Below are 13,564 nucleotides of genomic sequence, written 5' to 3'. Positions count from 1 at the left end.
ATTAATCGTAAACTCAATTGATGAAATAAATGTAAATTTCGTCAGCTTGACCGGAAATGATCGGAACTGGGCATTTACACGGACTCTGTAATATAGACTGCGGTTTTGTATATTTTTAACTCGCGTTACTGTCTCAGTGAGAGATTTTTTTATTTTCGTGATATCTTTCTCTTATTGATTACAGTGACGTAACTTCTAAATGTCATCTGAAGAATTCTAAGAAATGTGAATTATGAAATATCATTAATAAGAAGGACATGTTACAGCGTAGATTTTAGCATTGTAAGACACATGAGAGGCTTTTATTGATTGTTAGCAAAATAAAAGCATGTTCTGCGAAAGTTGATGTTAAGCTGGACATTGTGCTTGTATTTATGATATTATTATTCTATAAGTTATATAATATATATTGTAGGTAGTACATAAGTATGTAAACCTGCGTGTGCCTTGTACGCTGTAAAGCGCGTTCATTATTTATTTATCGACAGATTGTAATAATAAGCCTTTTATATATCGCGAGTTGCATGTAATATGAATATATACCTTTCCTGAGACTTGTAATAAACGATCGATCTTTTAATATACATGTAATTGTGTTCTTTGTAAACTTACATAAAACTGTGTCACTAATTAGATGAACACAGTCGTAGAAAAAACTTGATCGTATAAATATTTTCTTCAAAACATAATAAATTTTGTTTATATTATCTTTATTGTTTATTATATTATGCATATATATTACTGATTGAGAAAAAAATACGACTGCGTCTTTAATATACATATATATTTCTAGAGCACTATATATATATTTATATATATTTACATATATACATTAGAGTGTATGATAAAATATATGTGATAATCGACTAATCGATTAATTAGCACTATCGCTTCTCGATTTATCTAAAGATAGTTTAATTTAAAGTTTTAGATGAGTGATCTCTCTATAAAGATAAGGCTCTTGCTCCTTGCTAAGATGGCAACTTATGTACTATTTTTTTTTATTCTTCATTCTTTTTGGTTTTTCCTCAATTTTCTTATAATTTTTGACAATCTTAGATTTTCTCTTAAGTGTATGCGCGTATCGAGATGTAAAAAAAAATTTAACTAGCTTGTTTTGAATATTTCTATACGATTATTTCATGATAGAATCAAGATGGATTACTTTCTTCTTAAGTGGAAAGACTGCGTTCTAATTGTAAGTGTGGCTTACGCGCTCCATCGCACATAAGAAAGTTTACTAGAAAAATTTAAGGATTGCCTCTTTAAATTTTTGCGAATGTTAACATTAGTAATTACTTTCACGTTGGCTTATTTTCTACGACACATAGTGCAAGTCAGAAATTTATTCGATCGATAGATCTAGTCGCCATGCAAAAAGTAAATGAATTAAAAAGGATTGATAAGAATTCACTTTGCAAAGTCATAAACTTCTAATCCCTATAACGAGAGATTGTTTATATATTTTGAATGCTTCTTCATTTCTCCCTCTTTATTTCTATTCATTAATTTTTATTCTCCAAGATACGAAGCTATTATAGGATTACAAGAGAAGAGATAAATCTTTTATCTTAAAAATTGAGATATATATATATATTATATATCAAATAGATTTTCTTTTATTTCTCACATATATTTGGTACTTAGTTATAGTTACTAATAGAGTAACTACAAAGTGCCATTATATTGAGAATAAAGAGAGATGAAAGGAAGAATCTATAAAAATGTTAAAAATCTTAGAGACTATAATTTCGAGGGGATAAGGTATTATCAAATAATTCTTTCTCAATTCCTTTTTAACTCATCTACTTTCTTATAGAGAATCCTCTTATTCGCCCATAATTAATTTCAGCGAATCTTATGACTCGAGCAAGCGTCCTTAAAGTTCGTCGCGTTGAACGGCACGAAATAATCATCGTGCAGTTGTCGGACGATATTCTCTATCGGGCACAACTTGACGACGCCCTTCTTGCCCATCCCTGGTTCCCCGTCGTCGCTAACGTAAGTGTTGGCGTTCCTGCAGAACGGGATCTTCGGCGTGAGATCCCGGCCGTTGGCGATGACGCGGAAGTAGAAGTCGCTGGCGAGGCGATTATCGTTTCGCGGATTGATCTTGTAGATCTCGATGATCAGCCTCGAGGCGTAATGCGTCGCCACGTCCGAAACCACGCCGAGGGCGGTGGCGAGGTACTCGAGGGTCTTGTCGTGGCCGGAGTAGAGGACGATCTTGGGCCTGGCCTCGGAGATGATGCGTAGCATGAAGGTGACGATGCCGCGCAGCATCCCGTAAGCCTTGAGCAGCCCGTACTTGTTGTGGCTGCTGCTCTTGGCGACCTGCTTGGACTCCCAGTCCGTGTAGGCGAACAGTCCGGTAACGTGATCGCTCTTCACGCATGTCCTCTGCGTGTTCGACTTTAACGCGTCCTCCGACAGGTCGGCGCACGGCAGGGAGGAGGCGCCGTGGCATACGTACGTTAATAAAGCGTCCCTCAGCGTGTTCGGGTCGCACGTCTGCGCTTCAGGAAGCTCGAATACGGCGCTCGCCGCCTGCTTGATCAGCTCGCCCACGGCCGGATGGGATCTTAGGCGGTTGGAGGTCTCCTGGGGAAAGTAAAGGAGTAACGTGCCTCTGCGGGGAATCTCGCGGTTCTTGTTTTGTGTCGATCTGATCGTAAACCCTCTCGGAGCTCTTTTCTTGAAATTATTTTCTTAGGAGCACTAAGTCATTTTTTGATATTAAAAAAAAAAGGCAAAAGCTATACTGCTTTCTTAATAAAATTAATTGGAGTCTGGAATTTGTGTGAATTTTCTGGTCTTTGTGGCATTCAAATTATATTGAGTTAAAATTATATTGAAGTGGATCTTTTTTTTTCCACCCGCGGAATTTTTCAGCTCGAAACTTAATCATGAAGTATTTAATATCACACGTTGGAACGAGTCGTATGGTTTTTTCTCGTGAAATTTTAATGTTAAAAAAAATTGGCATCATCACACACGCATCACATGTGATATGTTTTCATATGTCACGCGCAAAGAGCGAGCGCATTATAACGCAAGATTATTTCTGCAGGAAAAATTATTATCGCGTGCAAGTATTTTATTCAGATAACGTACGTTGGAAAACCAGCAATCTGGCAGTCTTGAATGACCTACATAGCTTTTATTGGATTTCCTGAGAAGTAGGAAAAAAAGCGCGATTATTGCAGATTATTTAGTGTTTTCGAGAAAATAGGAAGATTTCATAGCTTTTATTGGATTTCCTGAGAAGTAGGAAAAAAAGCGCGATTATTGCAGATTATTTAGTGTTTTCGAGAAAGCAGGAAGATTTCAGGTCATTTAAATAAGATACTTTAGGTCACTAAAACTTCCTTTGATAAGACAGTCATAGCGCAAGTGTGTAATATTTTATTATATTTATATCTTCTTTAAAAATGAAGAAAGGAAGAGCAGTATCAATTTTATATACATAGTTCTAAAGTGAGACGCGCTAAGAAAGTTTCGATAATATAAGTCTATAAATATTTCTTCGAATAATTATTCATAAAATTTTCACATCAGACTCGAGTCTTATATAAAGGGATGATATTTTATTGAATCTTCTTTTAAAAACGAAAAGGAAGATCAATATTAGTTTTATATAGACACTTGTAAAAAGTGAGGTGCGCGCTAAGAAAGTTTCAATAATGTAAGTCTATAAATATTTCTTTGAATATAATTATTCATACAATTTCCATATCAGACTCGTGTCTTATAAATAATAAAAGAACGATTTCATTCTTTAAATGTATAAAGAACATGCATTGAAAAAAAAAGATGTATAAATTTATAAATTATTATTATGAAATTATTTCTAAAATATTAGAGTAATTTTATAAATAATATATAAAATATTAAATAAAAAATCAGAATAAAAAACACTTTTCTATATAAAAATTAGATTCTAAATAAATGTGACTTCATGGGAAAAAAAAATTAGCCACCATAACTAAATATTTTAGCTGTCTCTATATTACAACCTGAAATTTAATTATCATGCCTAAATTTTAGCTATGGTAATTAATATTTTTTAGCTATAATTTAACGGAGAATTCTCCGTTTAACTATAGCTAAAAAATATAAGCTATAGTTATATAAATATAATTTGTTTTCGTGTTATATTTACTTTCATGCAAATTACCTTTAAATGCTGCTTCAGAAATTTCTCAGCGGCTGGACAGGCGCATTCGTTGTTGCAGAACGCATAACTCTGGCTCTCCTGCAAACTGATCCTCGCCAGACTCTGGAAACCATCGTTCTCGAAGAGCGCGTAGAGCAACGCGATGGCACTCTGCACAGTCCTACGATAGGAAGTGCTGTAGACGATGACGTCTCTGCCGAAGGTGGTGCCGTTGCCGAGATTGAGCCTGTGGTAGTACGCGTTTCTCAACAGAATCCCGGTCTTGAGCAGCTGCAGAATACCGAGGGTGGTCAGCTGACCGATCTTGCAGTCGCGCGCGTTCGCCGGAAGTACTGGTAGTCCGTGAAACGGACCCAGGAACTGGGCCCAGGCGGTCTTCGAGTAGCTCGACACATTTTGCACGAAATTTACATAATTCTCGTAGATCGTTTCCAGTTCCGATATGCCGCCGGCGCCAACATCGCCGCCGCAATTTATGCTGCTTATATTTCGTATATGTGTCAAAGGACCTCTGTCACCGTGACGGATGAAGATCAGGATGCCTCCTAGTGTCACGTTGGCGTCGAGTTTTCCTATTTGAAAAAAGGAAACACCTTGTGCGTATAATTAATTACGTATTGTTAGGAAGAAATCATTTTTATGAGATATGATAAATTAATATCGATTTTCTTTATTATTTATTACGATTTTATTATGCGCAAAGGGCTTCGACAAATTTCTTTTAATATATATTTATAGGCATCTTTTAATATGATAATAATTGATTTCGTATAATAATAATATAATACATAATATAATATAGTTATTAATATTTCGTATAATAATAATATAATACATAATATAAATATAGTTAATATAATTAATGATTAATGATTTAATCATCAATTATTGATAATAATATATAATTAGAATATATCTTTTTTTGATACTCGCGTTACGTTTTATGCAAAAATAGAATAACCGTTTAGAACATACCTTCGGTCTCTGCAGCTATCTCGTGCGGTAAATTACAAAAACGAAAGATCTTCTTTGTCTTCGCGTCCGATCTTAAATTTCTCGGGAATTCACGGAGCGACAGATCATTATTTAAGACTCTCGTTTGCAACGAAGTTTTCTCATCCACGCCGATATATTTATACATGCCTGCGCGATAAGAAAATATCGTTTCTATATAATCTTAGATTTATATTTCATTACACTTTCCTTATATTTTTTTATTCAATTGTATGAATACAACAATAGGATATTTATATACGTCATGTATCTCAATTTGAGAAAATATATATCAATATAAAAAATATATGTTAATATTTAAAAGATAATAAAAAATACATTAATATTAAATATAAGACTATACATATGTATATATATAAAATATTTTTAATAATATATATTAATATTAAAAAATAATTAAATTTCTAACAAATTTGTATTAGAAACCAATTCTTCTCCCGATTTATGTTTTTAACAGAAAATAATAATATTAAAGCGGAAGAAGAGATTCTTGAACTGGTTTCAACGGACTTATTTCTTTTTCCAACAATCAGTTGACATTCGTGTCAATAATTATGATTGAACACTTCCTTTGACAAAAAGAAAATAGAATAGTCGCGTTTCCTTGATAATAACGCATGGCAATATTCAACATAATCCATTATTGAAAAACTAAAATTGTTCTTGTTATAGCTCTATTATTAAAACTTAAGTAATAACGAACAGAAGCGCAGAAGTGTATATAGCTGCGACAACATATATATATATATACATCTCTTAACCCTATAGTTAAAAATAAAAACTCGGTGAAATCGTGCCAGAGAGGAATTAAAAAATTTAAGCACCTCTCAAAGATTCCCGATAAATCAACAATCAAATGTGAAACTAAAACTGAAAATCAACGAACACATTTTATAAGCATGCAAAAAACGCGGCGCAAACGCGATGTTTAATATTCGCTTAATTTCGACGAGTTCAATTTTCTTTATAGGCATGACGAAATATCTCTCATCGATTTGTAAATAAACGTATGATTTTTGCATAAGTTGCAGCAATTGAACCCATTGAAATTACATCGATTTCCAAGGAATTCGATCTCGATTGCGACATTTAACAGGAATGCCGTTCACCGCAATGCACACAAAATAACTCGTCTATCGCGGGATTGCGATTTACCAGCGACCAGGAGAAAGATCCACACGCTTAGAATCACGTAGCAGTAGAACGCCCTGTGTTGGTAGGACAACCGGACCATCTCCGCGAGCATCCCTCGGCGGTTACAGGCCCCGTGGGACCGATTCGCGGGGCAACGACGAGCGGTAACGACGTCCCGTCACGATGACGACGACGCGGTGCGACGCGACGAGGACGCGACTGGATTTTCGTTCCGCTCGTAGGGGCCGATCGAAGCTGCATCTTCAAACGCCCTTCGACCTACGCTCTTTCCGCATACTTATTGTACCCCTCGATCCCCGATGCGACGTACCCGATCGCCACCGATCGACGAGAGACGGAGAAGGAAATCCGCGCCGCGAAAAACTACCCCCTATCTATCTACCCTGTCGCGCGTCCGCCCGAGATGGAACTGCCGGTTCCTGACATGGCGATAACAACGGAGGGATGAAATTTTCACGGGGATGGAGGGTGGATTTCAGGCGCAAGCGCTCTACCACCCGATTACCTTCCACCCTGAAAAGCCGACTAGTTTTCCCCCACGAGATGATGGCCTGGTCGGTCTACAGGGTGGCCCTCTCTCGTATAACGTTTATCGACCTTCCTTTATCTGGTGCAGTTATCAAACGGAGAGAGCCCACGATCAGCAAAAGCCGGTCGGTTATGCACTCTCTGTCGAGAACTGGATTTGCCCGTCACCCGTCACGCTGTAAAATATATATACATATATGTATGTATATATAATAATACGCTTTCTCTGACAATTATAGATCTAAGCGAGAAACGTCAGAATGATTAGCGGATTATTCAGCATCTGACCGAGTCTCCTTTATATTAGAGATATAATTATCTCTTATACATGTATAATATATATTTCTCTCTTTTAATATGTAAAAAAATATTAATTTTTTTTTTCTACATTCATATTACAAATAATTAACATATTGTTAATATGAAATGATACACAAAACAATATGTATTTAATCACAATAATAAAATAAATAAGAAAGTTTGTTTCGATCTGTAAGATTTTCTAGAAAATTGTGTATCGTTGGTAGTAGAAACTTATTAAAACTCCGAGATATGTATATCGTAGAGAAAATTATCTCGCGCCTTATTATTTTCAACGATATAATCTTGCTTTGCATACAATAGCGAGTGCAACCTAGAATTATCGCATATCAAGCGCCACCGTCAGATACAATTCGGATTAATTCTGATCGATTCAATTTTCGAAATCAATCAATTGCAATTACCGTTCATTATATACATAATCGAATCTCGGAATCCCCCATATCTAATATCCATCTAATATCTATATATCGACAATCAAACTCAGAGCGCGATTCAAGCCACGGTCTCGATCGCAGATTAAAAACTTGAATTCGGCAAGAGGACAAGAGGCTCCCCTAGACGCGAGTGAAATGACCATGAAAAGCAGAGATGAGCTTGCGTCGACGGTCGGAACGTCGGTGGAAGGAAAGCGGATGCTGATGTCACCGCGCTCTCTCGGCCCGGCCGTAAATATATTCCGTTTAAGACTGATGGCTAGATTGTCTCGCAGTTGATGGTTGGTCTGGAGTTCTCATATCAGGGCAGTTGACGCGTGTTACATCTCGGCGCGCGGTTACACGCGAGTAATCGCGCCCGTCTACGTCGCCGGGTTGAGCACGCAACTGTCATTGAACGCCCCCGCGGCGCTGCAAACTTAAACGGTCTACAGACGAGCGATATTCTTTGTTAATAAGGATCCCCCGGTGAAAGCGATGCCTCACTGTAGGATAAAGAGATATCCCGAGTAAGATAAAGTGCGATTAAAATCGGAGAAATTAAGAAATATCGTCATGTAATTCAGACTTCCTGTCAAACTTGAGTATTCATTTATCGATTTTACGTAAAAAGTGTGTAGTATCATAAAATTGTAAAAATAATGACATTTTTAGATAAATAAATAAATAATGTAATTATATTATTTTTGGTGTGATTTTAAAAATAAATATTATCTCTTTCTTCTTCTCTCTTGTCTTTCTCTCTTTCTTTTTCTTTGTTAAAATAGAAAGATCTATTAGCGAATAATGTGAAATAATGTAATAATGCTCGAAAATAAAATAAATCAAATAAATTAGTCAATAATCACGCTTGAAATAACATTAATAATTTGACAAATAACTGCAGTGTCACACTTTGAGTTCAAATTCATTCACCTCGTGTGTATAAATCGATTACAAAAGCACTCACTCAATTCATAGACTAAATTGATGTATAAAATTACATGTTCAAATTACGCAGATGTATTTATATAAATTCAAGGTGCTTTCTTGAGTCTTCATTAATAATTTATATTTAATTAATTAAAATAATCTTGAATGAAATATAACAAGGATGTAATTTGCGAAGACGTTATTATAAATATTACTCGTAATTTAATTCGTCAACATTCTTTGGTCATCTAGTCTATTAAATCATTTCGTAACTATCACTACCTTTAGCAAGCACGTTGTTGCGGAACGACTCCCATTTCTCTTAGTTTAAGTCCCTTAATGTCTAACGTCAACGACTGAGGGAACATCCGGTGATGTAACGTATACTACATGTGCATTATGTTACCAAGAAAAAATTGTAACAAGCCTGCAGCCCGACCACTGTTTGTACGTCGTCATCATCATTATTAATGTGCGTCGCATCGTATCCCTCGTTATACGCTCGAAATTCGAACGGGGACTTTGAAAGGGGAATGGGTGTATAATTGTACATTCGATCATCGATCGCGAAATCAAAGTCCTTTCCAGAACCCGTAATGCAATGTAATTTTCAAGGTGTAATTTTCAAGGATGTATACTGATCGCGCACAAGTGTGCCGACGGCAATCCCTCTCGTTATCATTATCATCACCGTATGTGCCTGATCTCGTCTAGCCTTGGCAAGATCATTGCCACGATGCCACCGTCACGATCGTATACGGAATGACATAGCGGTAATGATAATGAACACCTCCCCGTGTTATGACATATGTAAGCAATCGAGATCTTTGAACGTACTTGTTGCAAATCGATCTTCTTCCATATGTTCCACAATGGCCGCGTTCAGCGGACTCAACTGCTAAGTAGCAATAGAATGTGATTGGTTCCTACTTTAAAATCCAGCCAATCAGCATGGAATGACATCGGAAAATTGCTCAACTGTTGAGTCCGCTGAACGCACCCAATGTGATTCTAACATTCCAATCTGGTTAGATGACATTATGATGGACAAGTTTTTACTATAAACGTTAATTATTATAAATAATGTAGCTGTTGAATATTAATAAATCATGATCAAATTATAAAATATATTATAACATTGATTTTGATATATATATATATATATATATATTTTTTTTTTTAAGTATACACGAATTTTATTTGCTCATCAGTTACATCGACATCCACAGTCGATTTTCAAGGTCTCGAATGAAGGATTTAATCAAGAATAAGAAAAGAGATCGTTTATAAACCAGTCAAAGCAGAATTTATAAAGAAAGGAGCCGACAACTCTCTCATGCACTTGGCAGATTATTTGCTTCATTTCCACAATGCCGCGAATAATTGAGACTGAAAGATATTTTATCCGACAAATACCACGCATGAGAAAATTGTGCACATGAAGCAGAAATTTATCTTCTGATTCGACATTTTCTAATTTCAATGACTTATCTTTTAGAAAAACGTTGCGCAAGAAATATATCATATTATAATTCAAAAATGCAATGCTTTAAGTATCCAAGAAATGTAGAGATCTCACAAAGATTTAAATTTTCTGCCTTTTTATTTTTGGAAATTTTCTGAAACTTACATTACGAATTCTTTTTTTAATTAAAACGTATTTATTTTTTTTTAATAAATTTAAAAACAAACAAAAAATTATATAAGAAATATTTTTAAAAAATGTGAAATATGAATAATAAAATTCATCAAGTCGCCGTTTTTTACTTAATATAAATTGTGACTATTTGCTCAAATATTCCATTTAATATTCCCAATTTGATTAAAATATATTAAATCCGAGGTCGCGACAATCTTGATCGGACGTATATGCTTTTACTGGAATTAGTGAAATTCAAGCAGAGAGACGAAACACGTCTAGAAATCACACAAATTACATTATAAAGTGTCAAACTGTTCTTCCCACCTTCTGTTCCAACTTAGTTGGCACAAAAATGTTGTTACTTCACGCATTTCGTGATATTTAAATCATAATTTAGATTAATCTATTTATTAAACTTAATATCATTGATTACAAAAATATAATTTATTCTATCTGCGAGCAAATTTTTTCATACTTGATTTTAATTATCATTTTAATTATCAATTAAATAAAAAGATATTTAAATAACTTATAATAAAAATACTGTCTGATATCCTGCTAGTATACTTACGCATATAAAACTTTTTCCAACAATATAGTTAATTTATAAAATATGTTTTTAGATATATAAAAAAAAATATTTTTATAAAAAAAATGTTTACATGAAAAAAAATACATTAAAATTGGGACCGGGACCTATAATCTCCGATTTTCTACGACGTAGAATGGGGAAGAATAACGACTGATATTTTCTACCTGAAAAGGTAACATACCTGAGGATTGCCGAGATTAGAATGATTGCATCAGGCATCTGCTTGCATTGTCCTCAGACCAGACATCGCGATCCCTTTTCAGATCCCACAGTACTATCGTAAAACTTTCCTGATGTTTATTCCTTTTCAAAGCCACAGGGTATGTATAAATGGATGCTGATTGTATCATCAGGATTTATATCTAAAAAACAGTCATGAAAAGTCTTTCTTTAGTGTTTTAATAATATTATTTATAAAATATAAAGACTGAGAATTCGATTCAAATTATAATTATATATATATATATATATATATATATATATATTGCATTAAATAAGAAACATTCAAATTAATACAGTAAATATCACACATTTAAAAATAAATTCTCAAGAAAGTTTTATTCTGCGTTTTGTCTCAAATTACCAATCTCAAAGCAGTAATTGCACAGTTTGACAATTACGCAATTTTTTTAAATAATATGTTTAATATACACTTTCATATTTCAAATAATTTAATTAATTAATTAATTTACAAATTAATTTTTCAGCGAAATAAATCGATTGGGCAAATTTAATAAATGAGATATACTATATACGTTGTATAATTTGTTAGGTAAATTACACGAAACCTGCTATAATGCTAAATAAAATTTCGAGAAACTTTCCCGGGGAATAGAAAATCCGCGGATATCTTTATTGCAGAGTCGATCGAGTCGATCGAGCACGAGAACGTGACGCAAAAGGAAACGCAGGTCGCGGAGTGCAGTAAACGCGCTGCAGTGGTTGCTTGCTCGAGAGTTTTATCATTCCCGCTGCGATCTGCAGAGGTTGGAAGGTCAGCTGAAGTGTCCTGATGTCTCTCTCTTACAGATAGTGCATTTGCCACTGTCAACTTTCCTTTGTCCCTCTTAATACACGCGCGATTCGTTATCATCGTCGAGCTCGCGATAACTATTATTAGTGGTTCACCGACTTTCCTTCCAAAAACTACGCATTATACAAGGTCTTGAATGTTTTGAACATTTTTAATCGGCGATATTAGTGGAAAACAAACTGACACTAAAGAATATCACTGATAAAACACCATTATTTAAAGAATCATTGATTATTCATTATAGGATATCAACAATATGTATATGCTTCAAGTTAGATATAAATGTAATAGAATTTTGTATATGCAATGGCACTTCTCATTTAATTTCGAATTAAGTTTAATAATAATTTACTTATGGATAATATTATGTTTATTATTATATTATTATATTATTATATATTAATGTATATTAGAATTATAAACAATAATACATTAATATTCATTATATTAATATATTATTATTATTACGTATTATGGATAGTATTATCGGGATGTAATGTTATCAAAATTAGAAATAAAAAAAACATACATTGCAATAATCTCTTTCAGTTTAATAAAAGAAACTCATATTAAAATCAAATCTCTTGAATGCAGCATGTTTACAGATATTGATATAAGAGACACATGCTGCTTTTTAAGAAAACAATTTTTTGGACAGAAGAAAAAATATATAAATATTTATTTTATGATAAAAATGATGGAAAAAGATATTCTTTTTTCATAATAGAGTATAACTGCTGAAATGAGTGGCTAACTATCTCTGGCACATTTTTCACGGCCATATCTTTGATAGGTTAAAGTTGCCTCGTTCTCTTTCGAATGGAATTCGAATGCAAAAATCCCGACGCGCGATTCTACGCCCGGATATTATTCTCCAAGATATCATAGCAATGGGAATGCGTTGCTCATGTGTAACGAATGCGCGCAAAAACGCGACAGGCATAACAAAAGACCGAATTCGATTACGATCTATTACGTAAAGTCGATGAATTAATGGACGAATAAAACGGAATTTAATCGCCTTGCCTTTATGTTACGTTTTTCTCTCAAAACGACAACCTTTAATATGGACGCGCATGTGATCGGCTAGCAAGGAAGTGTCAAACTAGATAAGCGCGCGGCCACATTCATTACTTCCGTCTACCACAGATGCGCCACGCTCCATGCATTTGAGTTGCATCGCCCGAGAGAAGATCAGCTCATCTCTCCGAGATTATATTATACAGGGTGGTTCATACGGACCGTACTGTCCAGCATTCCTCTACTTTTAAACACGAATAGAGACGAACATTCTCCATTTTACTTAATCGTTTTCAAAGATCTCCGATTGAGTTAAAGCCAAATACTGATATTTTAATATGATTACAGAAATTAAAGTGTTGCCATTTAATATTTTATTGAATAATTATAATATTTTAATATCTAGAAAAATTAAATATTGAACAGAAAAATTATTATACCAATATCATATTTCGTTTATAATAAAATGTCGATTGTCCAAATGAACGTTGTTGACGGATTTGTAAAGAGATATTGATTAGAATGGAGAAAGAAAATTTGTTAATGATTTTCTCAGCGAAAGAAAGATTTCGTCGAGATTGAGAAAAGAGAGCGATGGGATGACAGAGCCCACATGGGAATAATTTTCGCAAATAATTCGCTCTAGCAACACTTGCGACGTTTCTCTCTCGTGGGTGCTGATTGATCTCTCGCGCGCGTACACTAGGCTTCGTGGTGAGTGGAGGATCGGAGC

At 34.4% G+C, this 13,564-nt stretch overlaps 1 protein-coding gene across 3 annotated transcripts in view; it reads right to left on the bottom strand.

Moving 5' to 3' along the window:
* Positions 1-133: 133 nt before the first annotated feature.
* Positions 134-13,564, bottom strand: part of LOC145946613 (2-phosphoxylose phosphatase 1) — a 42,044-nt gene continuing 28,613 nt past the window's right edge. The window contains exons 1-6 of one of the 3 annotated variants that reach the window (XM_083056352.1): positions 11,567-11,672; positions 10,960-11,140; positions 6,347-7,050; positions 5,153-5,320; positions 4,178-4,749; positions 134-2,601 (exon numbers count right to left, since the gene is read on the bottom strand). In XM_083056352.1, the coding sequence (XP_082912478.1) occupies positions 1,849-2,601; positions 4,178-4,749; positions 5,153-5,320; positions 6,347-6,437 (1,584 nt within the window). In that variant the 5' untranslated portion in view covers positions 6,438-7,050; positions 10,960-11,140; positions 11,567-11,672 and the 3' untranslated portion in view covers positions 134-1,848. Of the gene's footprint in view, positions 2,602-4,177; positions 4,750-5,152; positions 5,321-6,346; positions 7,051-10,959; positions 11,141-11,566; positions 11,673-13,564 lie in introns of those variants that run through there. The other 2 variants (XM_083056353.1, XM_083056354.1) reach the window with 2 other exon arrangements.

The sequence above is a fragment of the Prenolepis imparis genome, unplaced genomic scaffold (genome assembly GCF_030444845.1).
Source record: "Prenolepis imparis isolate NDT839.2.m4 unplaced genomic scaffold, iyPreImpa1.0 SCAF_17, whole genome shotgun sequence".
NCBI classification, from domain to species: Eukaryota; Metazoa; Arthropoda; class Insecta; order Hymenoptera; family Formicidae; genus Prenolepis; species Prenolepis imparis.
The sequence above is the reverse complement of the archived record's forward strand: the minus strand, read 5'-3'. Positions and strand labels throughout refer to the sequence as shown.